At 41.3% G+C, this 26,643-nt stretch overlaps 1 protein-coding gene across 1 annotated transcript; it reads left to right on the top strand.

Annotated features, from left to right (window-relative positions):
• The first annotated feature begins 2,374 nt into the window (after nucleotides 1–2,374).
• LOC124709213 lies at nucleotides 2,375–25,432 on the top strand. The gene is made up of 4 exons (XM_047240823.1): nucleotides 2,375–2,472; nucleotides 7,748–7,807; nucleotides 17,314–17,509; nucleotides 25,313–25,432. The coding sequence occupies exons 1-4, from the start codon at nucleotides 2,403–2,405 to the stop codon at nucleotides 25,326–25,328; spliced, it is 342 nt and encodes a 113-aa protein (XP_047096779.1). The 5' UTR covers nucleotides 2,375–2,402; the 3' UTR covers nucleotides 25,329–25,432.
• Nucleotides 25,433–26,643: the final 1,211 nt, after the last annotated feature.

The following is a 26,643-nucleotide window of genomic DNA, read 5'->3' as shown; positions in this document are numbered from 1 at the left end:
TGAAAGAACTCGAAGCTATAATTAATATCGTGTCGTGAGAATTAAGAAGCTTAGATATTTTAAAGCCAGATATTAATGGTAAAAGACAGTTTCATGGGTAATTATATCTTTGGTGATAGAAACGCGATGGAATGTGGTACGGGCTGACCGTTATTATACCGAAAGGATACACACTAGGATCATCTCCTTCTTCATTGATTCCCCAGTGCCAACTCTCATTAATTTAAGAAGTGAGTTGGGTCAATAAAACAGAATGTTGTTGTTGTTGTTGTGGTCTTCAGTCCTGAGACTGGTTTGATGCAGCTCTCCATGCTACTCTATCCTGTGCAAGCTTCTTCATCTCCCAGTACCTATTGCAACCTACATCCTTCTGAATCTGCTTAGTGTATTCATCTCTTGGTCTAACTCTACGATTTTTACCCTCCACGCTGCCCTCCAATGCTAAATTTGTGATCCCTTGATGCCTCAAAACATGTCCTACCAACCGATCCCTTCTTCTAGTCAAGTTGTGCCACAAACTTCTCTTCTCCCCAATCCTATTCAATACCTCCTCATTAGTTACGTGATCCACCCACCTTATCTTCAGCATTCTTCTGTAGCACCACATTTCGAAAGCTTCTATTCTCTTCTTGTCCAGAATATCCAGAATATTCCAGAATATATATTCAGCAGAGGATCAAGTAGGTAAAAAGACGAGGGCTAATAGAAATCCTTGGGTAACAGAAGAAATATTCAATTTTACTGATGAAAGGAGAAAATATAAAAATGCAGTAAATGAAGCAGGCAAAAAGGAATACAAACGTCTCAAAAATGAGATCGACAGGAAGTGCAAAATGGCTAAGCAGGGATGGCTAGAGGACAAATGTAAGGATGTAGAGGCTTGTCTCACTAGGGGTAAGATAGATACTGCCTACAGGAAAATTAAAGAGACCTTTGGAGAGAAGAGAACCACTTGTATGAATATCAAGAGCTCAGATGGCAACCCAGTTCTAAGCAAAGAAGGGAAGGCAGAAAGGTGGAAGGAGTATATAGAGGGTTTATACAAGGGCGATGTACTTGAGGACAATATTATGGAAATGGAAGAGGATGTAGATGAAGATGAAATGGGAGATAAGATACTGCGTGAAGAGTTTGACAGAGCACTGAAAGACCTGAGTCGAAACAAGGCCCCGGGAGTAGACAACATTCCATTAGAACTACTGATGGCCTTGGGAGAGCCAGTCATGACAAAACTCTACCATCTGGTGAGCAAGATGTATGAGACAGGAGAAATACCCACTGACTTCAAGAAGAATATAATAATAATAATAATAATAATAACAGAATATATACGAGAATTTCTCCGTGTTTTCTAAATCCCGAAAATGAGATAGTACACAGACAATTATATCTGTGAATATTCAAGGGTTATTGAGAAAAGCTGATCCACCTGTTACAGACAGATAATAGGATTTAACGAAGGTATATTGACTACGAAGGTAACTAAATCAAATTTTTTTGGAAAAAAATGAGAAAAAATAGACTGGAACCCGATTGCTATGTTATTCCCGAGTAATAAATAAAATCATTGTCTTTGGATCCGTCGTGGTCGAAAGTGAATGAAATATCTCTGGAAATAGAAAACGAGATCAATTTTCAACTGATAGTTCACACAATTAGATTCACAACGTGATTCAGAGATGTTTTATGCCCGATCCACACGGCAGGGAATGGTTCTTAACTAGCCGGGACAATATACACACAAACCACAACGTGATTCAGAGATGTTTTATGCCCGATCCACACGGCAGGGAATGGTTCTTAACTAGCCGGGACAATATACACACAAACGTTTGAGATCAGCTCCGCTGCCGGGGGAAAACGGCGAAGCGATATCTGTGCAGTCGCGACGACGGTGGGTGTGCGGGCATACACACTACACTTTTAGTGACGGGAGCAGATGAGCAAATTAATTCCAAAATCGTGAAAAGTTGGCAGTTCTGGGCTTCAAAACGTACCAACCTTTAGCCACTAAGCCTCACCAGGTTCGCAGTAAAGCATGAGTGACTGGTGCAATACGACTGAATGTCTCTGTTGTCTTAGATGGCTTCACATCTTACAACGCCCTTATAACCGTCCCCGCGTGTTTATTTAGTGAGTAGACGGGTTGCCAAATGTTTGGTCAATGACTCTAAATAAATCTTAATACGTCAGCAAGGCTAGGGCGGCGTCGTATGCAGAGAAGAGGCGGTCAAGAACCTCTGCGGTAGCCTTGTTTGCCAATTTGAGTGTGTGCGGGGCTTTACCGGCGCCGGCGCACCCACTGCTTTGGCGTCCGTCTGCCTCCTGCTGGTATAAAAGAGGGCACGCACTCAAACACGCGCCACAGTGTCGTCCGGCTCTGCTGCGTTACCCGTACCATAATGGCGGCGTGCTTCACACAGCGGGTGGTACTCCTGGCGGCTGTCTGTGCTCTTCTCATCAGTCTCTCAGGTCAGCTGCTCTCATCTGTAGCGTTTAAATATAACTGATTTTCTATTCCCATCATATGAATCTTTTCTCTGCTACTCTTTTCATATCTTCCTGTGCCCGATATATTGACTGGAAAATGTCTATACGCTCGTCGGTTGAACTTTTTCGTGTGAAAAAAAAAAAAAATCTGATGAATCGATAATATCTTTCAGACTAATACCGCATAAACAACAGTGTTTATAGTAGCGCAGTAGTTTTGTCTGTGACGTCATCGTGCCAGTGTAGGCGCATATGCATAATCGTTACGGATATTAGTTTTGAGTATAGTTCTAAATTGGTGCGGTGTGGAAACATTTTTAACTCAGACGTTGATTCGGTTGCCGTTGTAAAGACCTTGTGGAGCACTACTATGATACAAAGCGAGAGAATAAAAATATTCCCCGGATTATAAGTGAAAATCGGTATAAAACTGAAAGTTACGAAGTAATGAAACATGTCATCTCATATGACTCGTACATTAATATGCTCAGATTTACAGAAAACGCAAGTCAGAGGAAAGTTCTCGTCTGACGGAATCCAAAAAGCCAAAAAGTTCCAGTGCCGAACGAATGCGAGAGCTACGGCAGCGTTCGAAAGGAAACGAAAAACGAGCGCGAAGCAGTTTACACGTAGCTGGTATACAGCGGCGAATGACGGTCCAAACTTGTGATTTATCTACTCTGTAGCCATTATACCGTTCTGTGTAAGCATTACACTAAAAGGACTGATAATTAAATTACATATTCATGTAAAACACTTATGATTCTATCCCGAAGTTTTCATGAAAAATCTACGACGCGGGCGCAAACTGCACACACACATTGCTTTACCATCTTAACAATCGTCTGTGTAGAAATATGTAACCACTCTACAGACATACTGCATTAGTTATTGTCGTATCTACATCAGGCTCTGAACATCAATGTACACGGAAAGCCAACAAACACAGACAGTTACTTATAAGTCTTCCAAACATCATAAACAAGCTGCATTCAGTGCTTTCTTACGGAGAGCAGAAAAATTTCCACTTACATGTTGCAGAATATGAGACAGAAATAGTTTCATTTTTCTCACATATTTATCCTTTGCCAACTCCTTGTTGCGAGTCTATGCGGAAAGTGTATCTACGCCAATCTATTGGGAAGAGCTAAAATGTCTTGCGAACAAAACATTCAGTGCAGACAAATATTTCGCTGTAATTCAAGAGGAGGGCGGAATTTAGGTGCCATCGCGCAGTGAACTCGTAAAAGAATCGTTGAAAGGTGTGCCAAGTTACGTAAATTCGAAAAGAAATCATATCTACACAACTATTGAAATTGTAGTGAGCTTGCCGGATGTAGAATTCGGAAAGCGAAAAAAAATCACTCAAAACCGTGAGGTACAAATGATTTCTCATGTAACAGATACTTTTACTGATTTGTCCACTTTGTACCATAATGCCAGTTACACTATGAAAAGTTTTCAGTTGCTACATAATTATAATGATTTATTCCGAAATCTTCTTGTTTCTTTACTTGAGACGATTGGTAGTAATGTTTAGTTGATTTACATAATAGGATGATAACGTTGTCCAAATGATTACGTTAAAGGGTGAAATAATAACAGAGTTTCTTAATATTTGACCCTCTGAATGAGCGTGGATTGAAGTATCAAGTTAACGGCGTTGCATATTCTACCGCCAGCTATCGACTTACGCTTACGCTCACAGAAAAAAGTACCAACGAGAGAAAGGGAATGGTGAACACAATGACACATTTCGTATAGGGACTACAGGGACAATCAATTCACAATTCAATATAAAATTAATATTCATGCGAATTGTTTCGGAAGGAGCAGCTGGAGTCTGGAGGAAGAAATAAACTGTTGAATTTCCAAGGAACCATTTCGTTGTCCTCTTAGAGTGATTCAACAAAAATCTTATACTTTCTGGGAGTGGTAAAAAACATTGAACTGCACTCCTTCCATATGCATTCGCCATTACATTAAATTATTGTTCTTTTTTCCTTTCTTTTACCGTATGATAATTCATGTGTCCCTACATCGATCGGCTTCTTATGCTGCAACACTGGATCCGGAGATGGCTGTAGAAACCGGTAGTTGTTTTAATAAAATCTGTGATTCCTATCCCATTAAATAAAAGAAGCAATAATGATTAGATCAACCACGGCGTTCCTCTAAAGAGTACTTCCATTTAATTTAATTAGTTAATTGTATTTTTTATTTTTAACCTTTATTTTCTACTCCTATAGTTATTTTTCGTTGCTGTCCTATACATTCTGTCGGTTGGGGGAAAGGAAAATCTGCACCTTGTCCAAAGATTATATTTCTAGTAAGGTGATAGTTATGGAATTTATGTCAGGTACACAAACGCATTCTTGAAACGTCGATGACTGAATAATTTCGTTCAATTGCAGTACGTGGCACAAAATAACACTTCAGTAGTAATAGTTGTACAATAAAACACTGCAGTAATAATAGTTAATTTTTTTGTACCAAAGGCGAAATAACAGGTGAATGGAATACGTTAATTACTTGTACAATATCAAAGGTTGATAAGTATTTTTTTTTAATATGATGAAAGTTTTATCACTTCACATGTCAAAGAAACTGGTACAGGCATTCATATTCAAATACAAAGATATGTAATCGGGCAAAATATGGCGCTGCAGTCGGCAACGCCTATGTAAGACAGGTGTCTGGTGCAGTTTTAGATCGGTTACTGATGCTGCAATGGCACGTTATCAAGATTTAAGTGAGTTTGAAAGTGGTGTTATAGTCGCCATACGAGCGATGGGACACAACATCTCCGAGGTAGCGATGAAGTTGGGATTTTCCCGGATGACCATTTCACGAGTGTGCCGTGAGCATCAGGAATCTGGTAAAATATCCAATCTCCGACATCTCTGTGGCCGGAAAAAGATTCTGCAAAAACGGAATCAACGACGACTGAAGAGAATCGTTCAACGTGACAGAAATGCAACCCTTTCTCAAATTGCTGCAAATTTCAGTGCTGGACCATCAACAAGCGTCAGCGTGCGAACCATTCAATGAGACATCATCGATACGGGCTTTCGGAGCCCAAGGCCCACTCGTGTACTCTTGATGACTGCACGACGCAAAGCCATACGTCTCGAATGGGCCCGTCAAGACCGACATTGGACTATCAGTGACTGGAGACATGTTACCTGGTCGGACGAGTCTCGTTTCAAATTGTATGGAGCAGATGGACGTGTACGGGTATGGAGCACCTCATTAATCCATGGACCCAGCCTGTCAGCAGGGGACTGTTAAAGATGGTGGAGGGTGCAGTTAGAGTGATGTAGGGCTCTTGATACGTCTAGATACGACTCATACAGGTGACAAGTACGTAAGCATCCTGTCTGATCACCTGCATCCATTCATGTCCATTGAGCATTCCGACGGACTTGGGCAATTCCTGCAGGACAATGCGCCACCCCACACGTTCAGAGTTGCTTCAGAGTGGCTCCAGGAACTCTCTTCTGAGTTTAAACACTTACGCTGGCCACCGAACTCCCCAGACATGAACATTACTGAGCATATCTGGTATGCCTTGCAACGTGCTGTTCAGAAGTGATCTCCAACCCCTCATACTCTTGTGGATTTATGGACAGTCCTGCAGGATTCATGGTATCAGTTTCCTCCAGCACTACTTCAGACGTAAGTCAAGTCCATGCCGCGTCCTGTTTCAGCACTTCTGCGTGCTCTCGGAGGCCCTACACGATATGAGCAGGTATACCAGTTTCTTTGGCTCTTCAGTATATACGCATTTTTGTATGGACGAATATTTCCTACAATATAAAGCCGGAAATACGACTGAGAGTAGTCTTTCTTTGTACTGAAAACCGTAGTATTTTCTATATTTTGTAGCAACTACAATATCACAGACCTGCTTCCATAGCCATACTCAGTAATGCTTGTACGGCTGGTGGCGCTCGATTGGGGGTAAACAGGTTCGAATTTCGGTGCTGGAAAATTTTGCGGCAAGGTAAAGAGATGTGATGGCGTGAAGTTCCTAATCAACTGCCTTCGCGTCTATACCTTCCATTAAGTTGCAGACCTCTCCACAGTGTCACATGAAGTAAGTGCATGTGACGCTGTGGACGATGATCCATCCTGTGGATGAGTTAGTTAAGCCTGGAGGCTCCCTTAAAGCTATTAGAAAGGAGTAGTGTATGTGCCAGCATCGGATATCACCCTCCCCCTTCCCTTCATCCGTAACAAAGCAAACCTAACGGTACACTATAAAAGTACTCATCACAGACATCCACAAAACACAGACGGTGCATAACGGGCCATAGGAAAACATTGGAAAACCACCTCCAGCTCGTAGGACCTTGTCTAGAATGGCAATGCAGGGTTTCTGTACTTGTTGCCCTCTTCTCTGAGTAAGGGACTACTCTGACTTGGGATGATTACAGAATGACTGTTTAGGTCTGGAAAATAAGTCCGTAAGATGATATTGCTAATAAGGAAAGTGTTTAATATTTTTGTGATGTCAAGTTTAGCTGGAAACGAAATATGGCTGGCAGAACTAAAAATTAGCAGCTGCATAACTGTCTTAAATTTAATACCCTAATAATTTTTAATTACTGCTGCTATTAAACCTTACAGAGTATAAGGTCGTGGTGCACAAAACTCTTCTGTTCCCAACGTTTCGTCCAGAACTGCGCTAGACATCTGCAGACTCAACGGAGGAGCGAAACGTGTGCTTCAGAGCAACAGCTCTGAAGATGTCCAGCGGAGTCCTGGACGAAACGTTAGGAACAGAAGAGTTTTGTGGACTTCGACCTTATACCCCGAAAAGTTTACCAGCACCAATGCCATATGGTCGTGAAAGCCTTCGTTCTTTCAACTTTTAGTTAGTTTCTGTCTTTCACTTGTTTTTGCTGCATCAGATTTGACAAGATAACATCATAGATATGTTTTCGCATTAAAAAGTCTGTCAGCAAGGTTGTAGTTCAGGACAGAGTAATGGTTCTGCTGAGATTGAATGAAAAGACGGCATATGGTACCCTTGTAAAGGACCACACTTGTTGTCATCCGAGTTATGTGAACTAGGAATTCACAACCAAATTTACATACAACAACATTCGAACTATTTAGATAATGTGCCTTTTTATTTGATTAGTAGTATTCATATGTGTAGCCTGTTGTGTCACACAAGAGGTGTAATTTACCTTGAAATATATTTGTTTGCTCACAGCGTTTCTGAAATAAAAGTACTTCTCTGTTTCAGCTGCCATAGACTACCATGGACCCTTACTCTCGAAATTAGCTGCTGCCGAGCAACTGAGTGGTAAGTATGAGCAGAATCGCATTTTTCAGTGAATAGGGAAACAATGTTTAACAAACACACTCACACGTATATTAAATAATTGAAATAGTATTTAACATAATTTTTAATAGGTCGTATATTCACTGTCTGATTAACGTGATTTGAAATCTATTGCCTTAGTATTACATGTCTGCATCATCGAAAATAATTTGTCGAGAGTCTTGCTACTCACCTTACCATAGCCTTTAAGAGTATACAGCAAGGACTGAAATAATCAGTCGTTGAAGGATGTTGGTAGCCATAAATGTAGGAGACAATGTAGCATGTAGATCTCTCTGCTTTGTCAATAAATAATTGAGATTGGTTAACGTGCTGAGAGCTGCATGTTTCTACACTCATGTTCATGTAATGAGTGGAAATTAACCTCGTGTTAACCTGTTTCTAAAAATTGTACATCTACTGGGTGAATATATGGATAAAATGTTGCAGAAATACAGGAATGCTGCTGGTAAGTTTCCTTAACAGTTCTGATTGCAAATATTGCATAAATCGCATCATATCTTAAGATTACTTTACATGGGAGTTAATTACTAGGGAAATATTCTCACAGAAATTATGTATCAACAATCGCTCCATACAGTAGGAGTTATCAAACAAACCGGATTAAATTAGTATTGTATTTTTTTGAATAATTTTAACAGTAGTGAAGATTAAATATTTTTTCATTTGTGTGGCCATATTGTCGGTCGTTACTTTGCAATTCCTGAGGGTATTTTCGTTCTGTTTTTTACATCTTTAATTAGTTCCTTTGAGTGGTACCTCAGAGAGGTTCCGTTATGAATAGAATAGGTCGTATCTATTTGCATAGTTATATTAAGCGCTGGCAATAATGATTTAGAACTGTGATCGTTTCCTAACGTCACTGAATTGTGAGGCCCATTACTACTTTTTTGGCAGCTAAGAACGAAAGAAGTTTCGGTCAGTGTACAACTTTCTTTGTAGTTACACTCTCACGACGTTTTAACAGACATTCTGTTTCTCCGCTTTTGGTCTGTTGGAGTCGTGTTGCAAAATGCAGCTGTTCTTTAGTCACTAAAGCGAATTACGTCGAATAGAACCAGATGTGACAGCTGAACGCCATCTGCGAACAACCTTCCTTAGTCACGGGACAACCTCAAGAAACGTCAACGATTTTCAGTACTTGCCAAAGGGACGTGTGCTTCTATGGCAACCGAGCTGAATCTGCGTTGAGTGATCGAAAATGAAATTTCCACGTAAGAAAATGCTAATGTCTTTTGACATGCTAAGCTATAGCGCCCACATTGAAAGAATATTTTCCGTGAGCATCACTACCTCTATTGCTTCTTTCGTTTCGGAGTTGTTGGAGGGAGGAATAAAAAAATTGGGGAGATTGCATGTTAATTCTTCTGTTTCACATTTACGTAGAAAACACTACACTGATGTTAGTCAGACATACCCAATAACTGACGTTAGTCAAGAGATTTTTCAATCAAATAAATTTGTCATGTAATATAACTGTAATGATTAGATTGGAACGTAGTTCTTAATTTGTATGATATGGTACTGTGCCTTTTATCTGACTCATGTCGTTTCTATAAGGCGCTCATAACTAATTTATTATTTATTACTTTTATGTTTTTTAAATCAGTGAATGAATTACCCTTGTGGTGTGTGGGTAATATTATTGTGCCTTCTATCCGTCTTATTATCCTTCCAAACAATTTTGATATATGAATTTAGTTCCGCCTTAACAAGTGCATTAATTGACTCACTGTAGGAAACTGTTCTTTAACCTATTTCAGTAAACTTGCGTGGGAAACCTAAAAATGAATTACTAATAATTATAAACTCTCTATCATTTGCACGTGAATGACTGAATGCAGGGTTTTATGAAGTCCACGGTCAAGAATAAACGGAATGGTGTTCTTTGCGCCACATAGACATTACAGCTTGTTGAGGTTAATTTGGACATAATACAGTTTTAATTGCTATTTAATCATTAGAAATGTAACTACTATTCTCTTCAACTTCCGACCGTGAAGCGTGTGTACACAAGAGTTGTTGGGTCCAGTGCTGTTCTGCAAGCGTCGTTCTCATGCGCGTGCTAATAGTGCGACTGGCGCAATATGTTTGTTAACGAAATTAACAGCACCAACACCAATTAGACTCTCTCAAATAAAATTTGGCCATACTGAACTGTTTCCATTCGTGTGTGTGTCAGACACACTTGAAATCATCGTCAGACTTAGCCTTTGTAAGCAATAGGCTTGCGAGATGCTTGCCGTAACAGCCAGAGACTCAGCGAGACTTGTTCGCAGAAAATGACGTCACTTGCCTTCCCGCTGATGTATATTAGATTCGCTTGCACAATTCTGAAACGTGTGGCACAACAAAAGCTCTTCCACCGTAGTTCCGAAACCGTGGCTACCGAGCCGTTCCTAACGACTCCCACGCCATATTACCTGACACTACTAATCATTCTGATGTGTCTGGAAGGTCTGTGCGAATTACATTACGTCATACACTCGGCGTTAAAATTAGTTTCGTTGTTACATTTAAAGATTATTATATTATTTTTTTAAATAAAATACTTCAGATGTCAACGAACACAGTCTTGCCTCAAAATGAAACAACTATTTATCTTCTCCATCTATATGTTCAAAGACGTTTACATTTGGTATCAGTTTGAAGATGCCGGAACATATATTGAACATTCACCAGCAATAAGACAATTTCCTTGATATCTCGAAGTTATTTCTCCCTTCACCGCTATTATTCTGCAATTGAAAGGCCGAAAGGCTCAGAGAGTAAAAGCTTCCAGTAGCATTGTACCTCCAGTTCATGATGTTTCCACTTGTATTAATAGGCAACGCCAGAAACTTCTAAGAAAATAATATACAGATCTCATACAAATTATATCCTTTCAGTTCAGTACATAGTAGATAGTAGATACTTATTACGAAGTTGTACCATTAGTATGTTAGGCAATTAGGAAACATATTTTTTCAATTATTTTGAACATTCGTTTGTAAGACATTGTGCTGCCTTTCCACTACCATTCCCTCTCCTTCGAAACCAACTTGTCGCGGTATGTGATGCTTTTCGTCCAACTTCAACTGTCTCTTTGGTCAAGATACCAAATCATTTCTCACCTGCCATGCTGAGAGGCCAAACTTGGACATCTGACTGTCTCTTCTAGTCAAGTCCTTGTCTCCTGCCCTGTAACCTTTTCAAGAAGATTAATCTAGCCAACTGAAATAACATCATCCGATTCACCTGTAGCAACACATTATTAAGTGGAACCATAGTAAACAGGTAAACAACGTCCGGCTCGACAATTGTGTCATTTAGTTTACTGGTTGAGTACGCCGAGTTCTTGATGTGAGAGCACCATGGGCCAACGTCCGGTCGTAGTAGTATTTTCAGGATTGAGAATCGAACACAAGGGCAAACCAATGACACAGACCACCTATTCGATTACCAAGTTGCTGATAACAAGGGCGTTGTTTGCTGATTGGATTCCAACACTTAAGAGAAGACCTAGAGGCCGATCTCATGTAAGGCAGCAGATGCCATGAGATAGGAAGCTTGCAGCAGCAATATGACTACATTTGGCTGAATCAATGAAGCGTGCTGAAGTCTGGATAAGATCTTCGTTCAGAAGTGGATTTCAAATCTATGATGTTCACTAAGATGCAGAAATTTATAATGTAGTTTTGTTTCTGTTTAATTTCTAATATTACCAGGAGGTAGAACTAAGCTCCTAAATTTCCTCACAGTATCCAAGAAGGAAGGTTAGCGAATAGGTACTGTTTTGCTATCATTATAACAAATTCATAAGTACAGTTTGTACAAATGTCGTTTCGTGGAAGCCTGACAACCGTGTTTCACTTGTCACTTTGTCAAAACATCACCTAACCTTCTCATAACACTAATGATTTCTTTTCAGAAAGTAGGTCTAGCTAATTCGTAATCACTTGTTTCCGTGGTATTTAGGTTAACTCATGGATGAACACACCCACTATAGTCTACATTTTGTGAAACCCACACTTGCCAGCAACTCACAAGATACCACTACTTTGCGACCTAAATGTTAGGTCATTGGTTTTAAAAGACAGTTTTTCCGCAATTTTCTTTCTTTGCATTGGATACTCAAACGCTTTGGACGACACGAAGTGGGGAAGTATGTGTGTAAACTCCCACTTTTTTATCGATACGACTTACTTGAGATTGTCAGCCGACCTACCTTGCTGGGTAGCTTGCTTCTGCAACCTACTTTTCCCTTCTTCTCCGAAGTATATTTGCGAGGAACAGGAATTTCTCAAGACCCTTTCTACTTATAAAAAATAAGCAGACGCACGTAGTTTCTTTTGCTTCAGCTAACGATGTATATTCAAACATCAAAAGTTTTACAAATCTCATAAACAAACACTGTCAAGTAAGTCTCCTCGCGTATACAAAGGTTAGAAACAAAGTTCTCTTACACATAAGAGAAAGTTGGCTTAAAAACCAAGTCCATTCTCTTACTGAATCGGAATACACGTTTTATCCTCTCCAAGACGAGCATCCACTTAACAATATTTCAAGTGTTCTTCCTTTTTTTCTTCAGTACAATAGCGTCCGCCCCCGGTAGCTGAGTGATCAGTGCGACAGACTGTCAATCCTAAGAGCCCGAGTTCGATTCCCGGCTGGATCGGAGATTTTCTCCGATTCTCCTAATCATCATCATTTCATCTCCATCGACGCGCGAGTCGCCGAAGTGGCGTCAAATCGAAAGACTTGCACCAGGCGAGCGGTCTACCCGACGGTAGGCCCTCGTCGCACATTATTATTATAGTACAATAGTCAAAGTTATAAAACAGTACGGAATAACACAGAAGTTTCTCGAGTCTGACGTGTTCTTTCATTACAATTCTATGGCGCGACCGGCAAACACTTGTCGGTGCCGTTCGACCGCCGTGTCTACAGTCTTCTTACTACAAACATCGGATCTGCACACACAGACAGGCGACGCGCAGTAGATAGACATTCTCACACTTAAATTTAAAATATCGTGTGTTCTAGACGGTCGAAGGCCGAGTAGTTCTAGAATTTACGCAGAAATTCCCGAAACACTACAATACAAGAGATATTAATCAGTGACATTTTAGAACTGTTATATAGGACTTCAAGAATATGCTAGATGTCATTTACCTACATCACTATTTTGCAGTTCGCTTCGAAGTGCTTGGAAGAAGGTCCACAGAAACACCTCGAAACTATTTCTCGACCGTTACACTCAGAACTTGGGAAAAATAAACATTTAAATCTACCCACGCGAGCTCAGATCTCTCCTATTTTATTCCTATGGTTATTTCTCTCTGTTACGAGTGGGACAAGTTAAAACACCGAAACATGCACTATTGGCCTCTTGAGAACCCCTGTTGCTTTGTCAGGCGGAACGTCAAAACCCATGGAGTGTAAGCGTGTTGTGTGAGATAGTGAAACATCAACGCGCAAACCCGGTTTTTATGGACGGAACACTCAAAGGGCACAAGTATAGCAGCCTCCTAGCAAACCATCTTCCATGGATGCTAGAAGGCGTTGCTCTGCAGATTAGGAGGAACCTGTGCTAAAAATATGATGACTTTCCAGCTCATAGGGCACGAAGTACCACAGCATGTGTTCACGAACTCTTTCAGAACCGTTGGATTGGAAGCAGAGACTCTATACATTGGCCGGCCCGTTATCCAGATTTGATACCTGTAGACCTTTTTTTCTGTTGGGAAAGCTGAAAGACGCTATCTAGACGGACATACCAACTACGCCCGATGACACGCAACAACGTATTACTGCAGCCTGCTCGGACATCTCCGCTGAAATTCTAGCACTTGAGGCGAAGTGGTTGACGTCTATTGTGATATCGTGCCGCATACACAGTACAAAAACGAAGTGCATTTTTCCTACACTCTCATTCACGACGAGCATGTCGGTTTGTTATGTGTTGGTAAATCTCATCGTCCATTCACGACCTACTGCTTAGACTGTCACACACTAACTGACTTGCAAGTCACAGTACACTCAAAGAACACACAAGCACACTGTGAGCAAACACAATAACATTGTACTTAGTAACTACGTAGGTTGAATGACACAAACAAGTGTCGGTGTGGGAACTTTTTCGAAATACGACATCTCACTATCAGCTTTTAATGCGTCCTCTTATATTATTATGTTTTGCTAGTTGTTGTTAGAAAAACATTTATTCAGTAGGTTGTCGAAATTTTGAAATAAAAGTTATTGTGGAAGTCGCGTAACAAATATTTCGCGTAAAACGCTGTTGCGACACAGGCAAAGATCAATTGTGGAAACTAAGCCACTGAATATTGCAAATAATGTTATTAAAGAATACGGCCGACTGACTACATCAAATAAGAGGGCACGTACATTCGCGAATGAGTGGCAAAAAAAAGCGTTACTACTGTGTAGGAAATATAGTTACGCTTGTACACATTCAGATGTATGCGAACATACGAACGGGATAAAGGCACGTACATTTTGAGTGTAATCATCCCCCGTGGCCTGGATAAAAAGAATTACAGTTAAATGCATTCCTTCATCCTAGAACGTAAATGTGTGGACTTCGAAATTAAATTAAAAGAAAGATTGCAGGTTCTGAATGTCGCGGCAAATATATTGAAACTGACGGTAGCGGCCACGGAAGGAAAAAGATGAACGCGTTCACGTACCTCTATTGTTGAGCAGCGTCGCCGTGAAGATCGTCGACTGCATCTAAATTCTCTGCATAAAATTAAAATAATAGTAATAATTTTCCAGAATTTCAGGAGATGGGACCCATGGTATCACAAAAGACGAAATCGCTCTGCTTCAAAATCACTTTCATTATTTAACCCAATTTTATCTGTAAGAAATGGCACAACAAGTCTTAACACTAGGACAGGATAACAGCGAAAGGTAACTTATTCTAAAACTAATAAACGAAGAACGTAAAGCTTCTTTTGTTCAGCAAATGCTTTACGCAATAATCTCTGGTAGTTGAACTAGTATCTATATATTCATAAAAAAATTTATATAATTCTTTTACAATCTCGCACTAGAATCTTGCAGCGAACACCAATGGCCTTCTAATTTAACCTAATTTTAGTCTATTAATGTCAGAAGGCATTGTTCCATTTAAAAAAGTGTATATGTGCACAAAAACACATTTTCTAAGAATTATTACAATCTCATTATAATAAAACGAGCCCATGATGGCCAAGCCATTCTGTGAAAACCACACATCAACAGCGTTTTCCATTTCCGCAATATTTTCTGTGCAAGTTTTAGGTGATTCGCCCGATATATGTCACAGAAAATCCACCAATATTTCTGATCATTGAAAGTGTTGACTAAACAGTTAATAAGATGGTCCTATGAAAAGGCAAGTTGCTACTCACCATACAGCGGAGATGCTGAGTCGCAAACAGGCGCAACAAGAAGACTGTCACAAATAAGCTTTCGGCCAGTAAGGCCTTCATCAAAAGTAGACGACAGACACTCACACACAACATGCACATCCACATCCACACACTGACGCAAACGCAGCTAACACAAACATGACTGCAGTCTCTGGCAACTGCAGCATCTCCGCCATACGGTGAATAGCAACTTCCCTTTTCATTATATTGTTGCAGTCCATCTTGGATTTTCTGTTGATTGAGTTAGATGAATCAACCATATTGGAAGGCATTATAGTTTCCTTCCAATAAAATTTGGTGAGAGCTACGATACGAGCCAGTATTTCAAGAATTTTTGTGCTATCGTTTCGTTATCACATAAAGTTGAGGTTGAGTCGTTTGGGAGGAGAAAGATGCCCCTCTTGTCGGCAAATAAGATTTAAAAAAAATGATGAACTGTGAGTGCTACTCAACAAACACTGCATCCCTGTGGATTTTCCAGTAGAAAAATGCAAGCGTGTTTTATCGTGTATTGTACAATAGACAGGCGGGTGAGGACCATTTTGTCCCTACATCTACATCTACATCTACATACACATACATACTCCGCAATCCACTATACGGTGCGTGGCTGAGGGTACCTCGTACCACAACTAGCATCTTCTCTCCCTGTTCCACTCCCAAACAGAACGAGTCAAAAATGACTGCCTATATGCCTCTGTACGAGCCCTAATCTCTCTTATCTTATCTTTGTGGTCTTTCCGCGAAGTTGGCGGCAGTAAAATTGTACCGCAGTCAGCCTCAAATGCTGGTTCTCTAAATTTCCTCAGTAGCGATTCACGAAAAGAACGCCTCCTTTCTTCTAGAGACTCCCACCCGAGTTCCTGAAGCACTTCCGTAACACTCGCGTGATGATCAAACCTGCCAGTAACAAATCTAGCAGCCCGCCTCTGAATTGCCTCTATGTCCTCCCTCAATCCGACCTGATAGGGATCCCAACGCTCGAGCAGTACTCAAGAATAGGTCCTATTAGTGTTTTATAAGCGGTCTCTTATACAGATGAACCACATCTTCCTAAAATTCTACCAATGAACCGAAGACGACTATCCGCCTTCCCCACAACTGCCAAAACATACTTGTCCCACTTCATATCGCTCTGCAGTGTTACGCCCAAATATTTAATCGACGTGACTGTGTCAAGCGCTACACTACTAATGGAGTATTCAAACATTACGGGATTCTTTTTCCTATTCATCTGCATTAATTTACATTTATCTATATTTGGATTTAACTGCCATTCTTTACGCCAATCACGAATCCTGTCCAAGTCATCTTGTATCCTCCTACAGTCACTCAACGACGACACCTTCCCGTACACCACAGCATCATCAGCAAACAGCCGCACATTGCTATCCACCCTATCCAAAAGGTCATTTATGTAGATAGAAAACAACAGCGGACCTACCACACTTCCCTGGGGCACTCCAGATGATACCCTCACCTCCGATGAACACTCACCATCGAGAACAACGTATTGGGTTCTATAACTTAAGAAGTCTTCGAACCACTCACATATTTCGGAACCAATCCCATATGTTCGTACCTTAGTTAGGAGTCTGCCGTGGGGCACGGAGTCAAACGCTTTCCGGAAGTCAAGGAATATGGCATCCGTCTGATACCCTCGAGTGAGGTTCCAAGGAAATGCGCCACGGTCGTATTTCCGGTCAACTGACTTCAGCTTGTTGCTTGTCATTTCCGACAACTGTGTCTCGCACACATGGGTCACCATCTTCGTTAGCCATCGTAGCACAGCCTGTGTTGTCTTCCTGGCAAGATGCATTCGCTGTTGTCAACTACTTCGTTCCTCTTGATCCCACTGTGTCCAGGTACGCAGCAGAAAACCGCCTCTTTCTCCTGGCTGTGCAGGACTGCCGCCTTGTACCATCTGGACTCCCTTATCTACTCGAGCTGCCACAGCTGCATGAGCTGCCTCAGCTGCTGGATTTGGGCTGCGTAGCTGGCCGGACACCAGACTGGCCTGAGCTGAAGCTCCGTTGTTTGTGTTCGCAGAAGGGGCGCCCCGAGCTCCTCGGGCGGCCTTTGGCCCACCGTACGGGGGCGGCTTCGGCGGCGGTCGTCACCACCCGGGCTTCGGAGGCGGTTTCCACCAGCCCGGCTGCGTTCTCTGCGGCGGCGGAAGACCCGGCGGCATCTCTGGCTCCTTCAGCAAGTCCAGCAGCAGCTCCTCCAGTGGATCTATCAACTTGTACGTACCAATACATGCCTGGTAGAGGATAACCGTGATTAATATACAGGGTGGTCCATTGATCGTGACCGGGCCAGATATATCACGAAATAAGCGTCAAACGATAAAACTACAAAGAATGAAACTTCTCTAGCTTAAAGGGGGAAACCAGATGGCGCTGTGGTTGCCCCGCTAGATGGCGCTGCCATAGGTCAAACGGATACTAGCTGCGTTTTTTAAAATGGGAACCCCCATTTTTTATTACATATTCGTGCAGCACTAAACAAATATGAATGTTTTAGTTGGACCACTTTTTTCGCTTTGTGACAGATGGCGCTGTAATAGTCACAAACATATGGCTCACAATTTTAGACGAACAGGTAGGTTTTTTAAATTAAAATACAGAACGTAGGTACGTTTGAACATTTTATTTCGGTTGTTCCAATGTGATACATGTACCTTTCTGAACTTATCACTTCTGAGAACGCATCCTGTTACAGCGGGATTACCTGTAAAAACCACATTAATGCAATAAATGCTCGAAACGATGTCCGTCAACCTCAATGCATTTGGCAATACGTGTAACGATATTCCTCTCAACAGCGAGTAGTTTGCCTCCCGTAATGTTCGCACATGCATTGACAATGCACTGACGCATGTCGACAGGCGTTGTCGGCGGATCACGATGGCAAATATCCTTCAACTTTCCCCGCAGAAAGAAATACGGGGACGTCAGATCCGGTGAACGTGCGGGCCATGGTATGGTGCTTCGACGACCAATCACCCTGTCATGAAATATGCTATTCAGTACCGCTTCAAAAAAAAAAAAAAAAAAAAAAAAAAAAAAATTGGCTCTGAGCACTATGGGACTCAAATGCTGTGGTCATAAGTCCCCTAGAACTTAGAACTACTTAAACCTAACTAACCTAAGGACATCACACACATCCATGCCCGAGGCAGGATTCGAACCTGCGACCGTAGCGGTAGTGCGGTTCCAGACTGTAGCGCCTTTTTTTTTGCATTTTGTTCGTTATTGATCGTTGTGTTTGGTCGTTGCGGACGTTGCAAGACATCCTGTTCAAGTTCGATGGTTGATCCTTCCACTCAGTTTTTTATTACAGAGGCCAACCGGCTCTCTGACCGAACACGCTGAGCTACCGTGCCGGCAGCCCGCTCGGCCACTCTGGCCGGCAGTACCGCTTCAACCGCACGCGAGATACGTGCTGGACATACATCATGTTGGAAGTGAATCCCCATTCTGTCATGCAGTGAAACATCTTATAGTAACATCGGTAGAAGATTACGTAGGAAATCAGCATACACTGCACCATTTAGAGTGTCGTCGATTAAATGGGGCCAATGATTCTTCCTCCCCTAATGCCGCACCATACATTAACCCGCAAAGGTCGCTGATGTTCCACTTGTCGCAGCCATCGTGGATTTTCCGTTGCCCAGTAGTGCATATTATGCCGGTTTACGTTATCGCTGTTGGTGAATGACGCTTCATGGCTAAATAGAACGCGTGCAAAAAATCTTTCATCGTCCCGTAATTTCTCTTGTACCCAGTGGCAGAACTGTACACGACGTTCAAAGTCGTCGCCAAGCAATTCCTGGTGCATAGAAATATGGTACGGGTGCAATCGATGTTGATATAGCATTCTCAACACCGACGTTATTGAAATTCCGATTCGCGCACAATTTGTTTGCTAATGATGTGCGGATTAGCCGCGACAGCAGCTAAATCACCTACTTGGGCATCATCATTTGTTGCGGGTCGTGGTTGACGTTTCACATATGGGTGAACACTTACTGTTTCCTTAAATAACGTAACTATCCGGCGAACGGTCCGGACACTAGGATGATGTCGTCTAGGATACGGAGCAGCATACATAGCACAGGCCCGTTGGGCATTTTGATCACAATAGCAATACATCAACACGATATCGACCTTTTCCGCTATTGGAAAACGGTCCATTTTAACACGGGTAGTGTATCACGAAGCAAATACCGTCCGCACTCGCGGAATGTTACGTGATACCACGTACTTACACTTTTGTAGCTGTTACAGCGCCATCTATGACAAAGCGAAAAAAGTGGTCCAACTAAAACATTCATATTTCTTTACGTACTACACGAATATGTAATAAAAATGGGGGTCACTATTTAAAAAAAGCAGTTGATATCCGTTTGACCTATGGCAGCGCCATCTAGCTGGCGAACCATAGCGCCATCTGGTTTACCCCTTCAAGCTAGACGAGTTTCGTTCTTTGTAGTTTTTTCTTTTGATGCTTATTTCGTGAGATATTTGGGCCGGTCACTATCAATGGAGCACCCTGTATAACAAATATTTTTGCCATTTCGACGCAGCCTTCTTTAAAAATCAGTGACTTTGTCCAACATCTTTTCCATTGAGAAGATACCATCTAATTAACATCCGTATACAGGATGATCGTCATTTACAGCGTACATTAACACATATGAAGGTATACGATAGTGCCGGTTGCTTACAATTAAAATGCAGCAATTCACAGAGGTCTATTGTGGGCTGTAATTATTGTATGACAGCGAAACTCATTGAATATGCTACTGCGTTAATACGGCACTGGTTTGCTCAGGAAAAAAAAAAGTTCCAATTTTGCCCACCAGGTGCAAATCTGGTGTGCGAATGCAAGGAAGATGAATAAAAATGTTTCCGTATGTAACGGATTAGAAATGGGACGTTGGCAGGAAAGTTAAATCAAGTAGTAAGAATGGCATAATGTTGATTGTATTATTTACTGCCGCTTACACGATTTGTTGAATATGAGGACCGGAGGAGTCGGCTAGAGTTTGTACAGTGCCAAATTTGCACATAGTGGCCAAAAAAGTAACTATTGTTTTTCAAGGGTATAACGGTTCCGCATTAAAGTATTATCTTATCTACCAAGTTTCGCTGCCTTACGATAATTACAGTTCACACTGGACCTTCGTGTATTTACTTATAACCATCCGGTAGAAGCAAAAACGATATGTCAAACATTGATCTGCAATCGATGCGTCTGTGACTTAATTTCGAATGTGTGATAACAAGCTACCACTGACCTTAGCATAAAACACTGTCGAGCATTGAGGACGGTGAGTGAGAAACATCGAGTAAAAGCAGTGGAAGGAATCACTCTTGAGCAGGCAAACTAGCACAATGACTGAGCGTTGCGTTCTCGCTTCCAGCACACGGGTTCCCGGGTTCGATTTCCGGCACGGTCAGGGATTTTCCCTGCCTCGAGATGACTGGGTAGTGTTGTGTCGTCTTCATCATCATCATTCATCCCCATTACGGTAGGAGGAATGCAATGGCAAACCACCTTCGCTAGGACGTTGCCTAGTCGGTGGCGCGGGTCTCCCGCATCGTCCCCTACGCTCCTCGGGGTATGGGACGTCATCATCATCACAATGGTCGAGCAGCTTCTCGTAAGCCACACATATTCTGTACTAAACGACACTTGTGGTGATGTAAAGGGCGACGCCACTGGGCAATAGATGAGTGGAAACGAGTAAATAGGGTAATTAATCACGCTTTTCCCAAGTGGCTATCCGATGGAAGTGTTTCGGATTGGAGAGTGCCTGGAAAACGTTACCAGCCATCACATGTAGTGCCAACAATGAAATACGGAGGAAGTCGTGTTAAAATATAGGGGTGTTGTTTATGGTTAGTGTGTGGTCCCCTTATTGTGCTGATAACAACGCTAAATGCTTATGTATTTTACAGCATTTTGTAGCGCTTACAGAAGAACAAGGTTCGTATAAGATAACTGTTTCAGCACGACAATGAACAATATCATAAATCAACATCAATGAGGCCATGGTTTTTGGACAATAAAATTTCTGAAATGGACTGGCCTGGTCAGAATCTCGACCTGAACCGAGTGCAACGCCTTTGGTATACATTAGTACGTTCACTTCGCTTCAGACCACAGCATCCAACATCAGTCCCTTCGTGATTTGTTTTCTTCGGGAAGTTAATGCACAGACATTCAGGCAACTAATTCAATATGTCCCCAGCAGAGTTCAAGCTGTCATGAGTCCACATCTAATTGGGCTCATATTTGACGTAAACCCACATACGATGTTCATGAGTCAAAATGGTTCATATGGCTCTGAGCACTATGGGACTGAACATCTGAGGTCATCAGTCCCCTAGAACTTAGGTCTACTTAAACCTAACTAACCTAAGGACATCAAACACATCCATGCCCGAGGCAGGATTCGAACCTTCGACCGTGGCGGTCGCGCGGTTCCAGACTGAAGCGCCTAGAGCCGCTCGGCCACAACGGATGGCTGTTCATGAGTCACCAGTCATCATATTAGGAATGTTTTTCACTGAATGTGTGTAGTCTGTGGTTAGCGGTAAGGTGACCATCTCATAGGGGCACTTACTCTTCGAAAACTCGACCGTCGAGAATACCATCGGTTGAAAAATTCCTCTTGTCCAACCTTGGGGTGTGTGGTACATGCATAATGAGGAACCGGCATATTTTTATGATGATGAAAGACCATGTTTAACGTGCCAATGTGATCCCAGGAGGATGGCTTGGGCAAGATCTGTTATTTTACCTCCATTACCTACCCCTCCAATCCTCTGGATTATCCTGTTTGGAGTCTTTCTAAAAGTGCAGTGTACAGCACTCCCATTGCTATGGTTGACGGAGCGGAGAAACGAATTGCGCAATGCTATCAAGCTTTAAGAAGTGATCTATTGGTGTTTGAAAGAGTTAATAATTCACTGGAGAGGCGACTGGAGTATTGCAGCCAAATGGGTGTTGAACATCTCCTTCAACAAGTATGAGTGTACAATAAAATTTAATAAGTATTGTGCCGAAGTAGTATTGTATTTTTTACTGTCGTAGGCCATGGGAGAAATATGAGCGCAATTAGAACGGGACTTAATCGAAAAAATACACATTGCACTACCTAGGGCAATGAAATGGCGAAAAGTCTTTGGTCTTCATTTCACGTGTTCATTGTTACTATTCACCTCCATGAAAAGAGATTCGTAATATTTCTAGCAAGTTATTTCAGATAAAATAAGTTAGCAGCGTTAACCTCTATATTAGATCTACTTTGCCTCGTCGCGAATCCCCCTATTTCTGAGAATTTCACGTGAATGATTAGACTCCTAGTTTGCAAATACTAAAGTCGAACAGTATTACGTTTCTCAGCACTGAACAGTAAATCTTATGTGGTTTGTGTCCTAGATATTAATTTTGTTGAGTCACTCAGGATATTTGCAGTTCGCTTTGACTAACACATTACCTGCGAAAAGTACGAGACCAAAAATAACGTGATAAAATCGATGTTACGTATAAACACGGTAATATATTGCCAGCCTCTATAACCTGTATAATCTTAGAGATCTCTAAACTTAAGCCTAAACGGCTACAGAAAAAGGCATGTCGCAGAATAGTGAGTAGCTCATGAATTTAAATTCGAGCTCGGCTTCGTATCTACCGTTTTAAGCGATAGATTTCACTTAGGTCCTGCTATCGCGTTTCGTTAGGTCTTTTCTTTATTACATTGCTCACCTTGAAAATATGCACCATATTTCTAGCTATCTTACCTACAGTCTTCAAACGGCCTACTTTTACACTAGACATAATACGTGACTGAGGTACAAATTATTGTGCCTGCACCGTTACCACTCCTGTATATGGTCCCGAGATCGAAATATCAGAGACAGTTGTTGGAACTCGGCCGAGATGTAAGTGGCTCAAATACTTTCCACGGAAGGAATTTCCCAGCAGTGAGTAACTCACGCTCCTTGCACAAAGCGCCACCGGGCAATCCCTAAAGTGAGAGTGAATCTAAGTTGTGAGGTAGCCACTTTTAACCACTGCCGAGCTCAGGCTACTTGGTATTCGTTCTAGAATACTCGTGTAGGCGAGATTAGCCTCTCGGCGTAAGGCAAGCCACAGCTGAAGCCATTACCTATACTGAGCTTTAAAGTAGCCTCCGTACGCCCATCGTGGTCACACGAGTGGGTGAGTTGTCTACAATTTTATGTATGATGAACGCCATATGGTCTTCGTCGTGGCCTAGGAAGGCCCTCGGACACTGGTGAAGTCCACAGTGAGCGTGACCCGACACCTCGGACAGACTACCTCAGCGCGCAGTCCATGACACAGGCATATCAAACCTATTATGAAGCCACAATGACTGTTAATCGGCCGTTAATGTTTCCAAAACAGGAAAAGATTTTTCACAGACTGCTACCAGTCACAAAATTATGATGACATACTAAAATTATTTAATGAAGTAACATGTTTCGAACCACAAACCTTACCTTCATGCTACAATGGCAGTACAAAAAAAACATTTAACAAAAATGCCCATACATATTAACGCCGTCCTTTACAATCTTCGCTTGTGCCATGGTCATCCTGTGGAGAAAAAAAAGATAAGCCTTCAATGTGGGAGTACTCACTTCGTTTGTTGGTCTGCTGTTCACACAAAAAATTAAATAATCATTTATTTAGTCCGTACGAAAGGGATGTCTTCTTGTGGTGCTATCACTTACCTCCATTGCTGTGGTTCCTTGTATCTTGTTAATTAATGTTCATACACTTACAAAGGAAACATAAAACATGTCATCATAATTAACTGTAGAGTAGGTGGAGTGGAGTAGAAAGCAGATGGCGGTCATAACAAAGCTTGTTTCGATTTAACTATCGATGTTTCAGTCATGGTGTCATGTATTAGTTGGAAAGTATTTTGCAAATCATACTGTCACATCTCTGATGTTTGTCATCAAATTATATTACAGTGAGAGAGAATGTGACCATGTGATGTTTTAATCGTTAGATTTACCTTTTCTTTCTATGCGGAGACTGTAAAAAACTACTTTAATATCGTTATGTAATTTTGTAATAATATTTTCTGTATTTCTGTTATACCCCGATGATTAGTTTTGTACCCCGAAATATATAGCTTCATTAAATAGTTATTGTATGTCAACAAAACTTTGTGACTGATAGTGGTCTCTGAAAATCCTTTTGAAACCAAACACCTCAATCGGCAATTCCTTTGCTTAATTAGTAACGCCTATGGCGGTAGAATCCTTACTGTTCCTGCAGCCATACAAACACAGCACTGCCGCCACAGGCACACACGTCGCAGAGACTCTACTGCTACACAACCGGTGGCCCACACAGTGTCGGCTGCTGTTAGTGGCTGAGTAGTTCAGTATAATTTTATTTCAATACCAATATCTGCACTTCAATATTGCAACAGATATCAGTCAATTAGCACTCAAAAATGGATTAAAAAGTCTCAACAGCAATAAAGCATTTATTTACAATAGGTACCGGTGTCGGTCAGAATGTGATCATCTTCAGATCATTTACATCATGATGGCAAGCGGTGGCAGGGAACGGAGCAGGTGTTATGACTTCACGAACATACACTCGAGCAGCTTACGTTCGTGGAGTCATAACACCTGCTCCGTTCCCTGCCACCGCTTACCATCGTGATGTAAATGATCTGAAGATGGTCACATTCTGACCGACACCGGTACCTATTGTAAATAAATGTTTTATTGCTGTTGAGACTTTTTAATCGATTTTTAAAAGTTCGTTTAGCCAGACCGCTGTCCCCCAGGAGAAATACTCTCAAAAATAACGAGCACTCCATCTCACCTTTCACCATTCTTAACGCCGTCTTTATTTTTACTACTTTCGTACAATGACATTATGTCAATTGTACAGCATGTAAACCATGTTCCTTGTTTATTTAATCTCTCGTTATACACAGTTATTGTTACAAAACTAACGACAATTTTTTCTTCTCTTACAGTGGTCGAAAGAAGTAAAGTAACAGCCGCGACTTCGAGAAACGCAACGCCCAACTTTTAACAGCTCATTTCATTTCATTGAAACGCACTCTCTAAATAAAGACAGTTCTCACTGTGAAAAATACTTCTATTACATACAGAAAAACAAAACACTTTATTCCTTGTTCACTTTGTAGCTGGAGACAGGAGGCACAAAGAAATGTAGCTGGGTCTATCATCAGTGAGCTGTTTGTCGACAGGCTCCACAATGGAGTGAGCTTCACTGTATCGACTATTTTAGTTCGTTGATTAAAACGATATTTGTAATACATAATAAATCAAGACACCTTACACCTTGTCATCAAAGAAATTACGTAATTGAAATACATAAAATACACCTATATTTTTGAGACACGTTTCTCACAGGTTTCGGCACTGTGAAGTTTAAGAAGAATCACTCTATAGAATGTTCTCATTGTCAACATTCCTCTTACGTAACATCCACAAGATGGATTTATTTAGGAAATTCAAAGAAAAAAAAATCAAATTCGATATGGTATGTTGTAAAGTTATTGATTTATTGCTATGAGAGGTGTTAGGCAGCGAATAAGAAACAAACACTTCCACTTGATCTAGTAAGAAGAGAAAATGAAAAATATATATTTCCTACGATGTATGAAAGTTAACAGCAAGGATTATTTTCCCTTATGAGAGTACTAATTTCAGCATTCAGAACAGCCGCACAACGTAGTACTGCAGACACAATATAAACTGTCGGAGTAATCACCAGATCTGGCTACAGTCTGGGGCGAGCTGTAGGAAAGTACATTTGTAGGTTTCCCAAGAATTCTGAAAAATTACTGTCATGGCTGATTTCTTGAAGCAAACGTACGTCAGATAGTTAAGTTAGTTAGTTTCGTGTTCCATGTGTAACCTCCCCCTCACTTATCGACCTTAATGACAGTGAAAAATTAAACCGCGTGTACCTAATGGAAATTTGGGAAAAGCAATCGTCACCGAAGTTAATCTGTCGGTAAAGAGGGAGGAAAGGGTTACATCTAAATGAACGGAAAAATGCAAATGAAACTGGTGGAAATTAATTTTGAAAAGGGGTAAAGTTAATAAAGAAAGTAAATGTACGGCCGTTACGTCAACAATTAACTTGCGGTAATTAGATATTTGAGATTTGGGGGAAATTACGGTCGCCAGTCCTAAGGACAATTACTATAGTAGCTGAAAAAGAAAGGTTATTACACATATAATTAGCACTAGAAGCGTGGCAACTGAAGGTTGACATGTGTCGTGTGAAAACTGAAAGTTTGTCAGAAGTAATAAATTTCGCTACACTCTGACT

This window comes from Schistocerca piceifrons, chromosome 1 (assembly GCF_021461385.2).
Source record: "Schistocerca piceifrons isolate TAMUIC-IGC-003096 chromosome 1, iqSchPice1.1, whole genome shotgun sequence".
In the NCBI taxonomy this organism is placed as follows: Eukaryota; Metazoa; Arthropoda; class Insecta; order Orthoptera; family Acrididae; genus Schistocerca; species Schistocerca piceifrons.
Note: the sequence above shows the minus strand (reverse complement) of the source record. Positions and strands in the feature narration are given on the sequence as shown.

Coding starts and splice junctions, on each gene's coding strand:
- LOC124709213 (XM_047240823.1), top strand. CDS start 2,403: ATGGCGGCGTGCTTCACACAGCGGGTGGTACTCCTGGCGGCTGTCTGT. Junction 2,473..7,747: donor TCTTCTCATCAGTCTCTCAG/GTCAGCTGCTCT, acceptor TCTCTGTTTCAG/CTGCCATAGACTACCATGGA. Junction 7,808..17,313: donor TGCTGCCGAGCAACTGAGTG/GTAAGTATGAGC, acceptor TTGTGTTCGCAG/AAGGGGCGCCCCGAGCTCCT.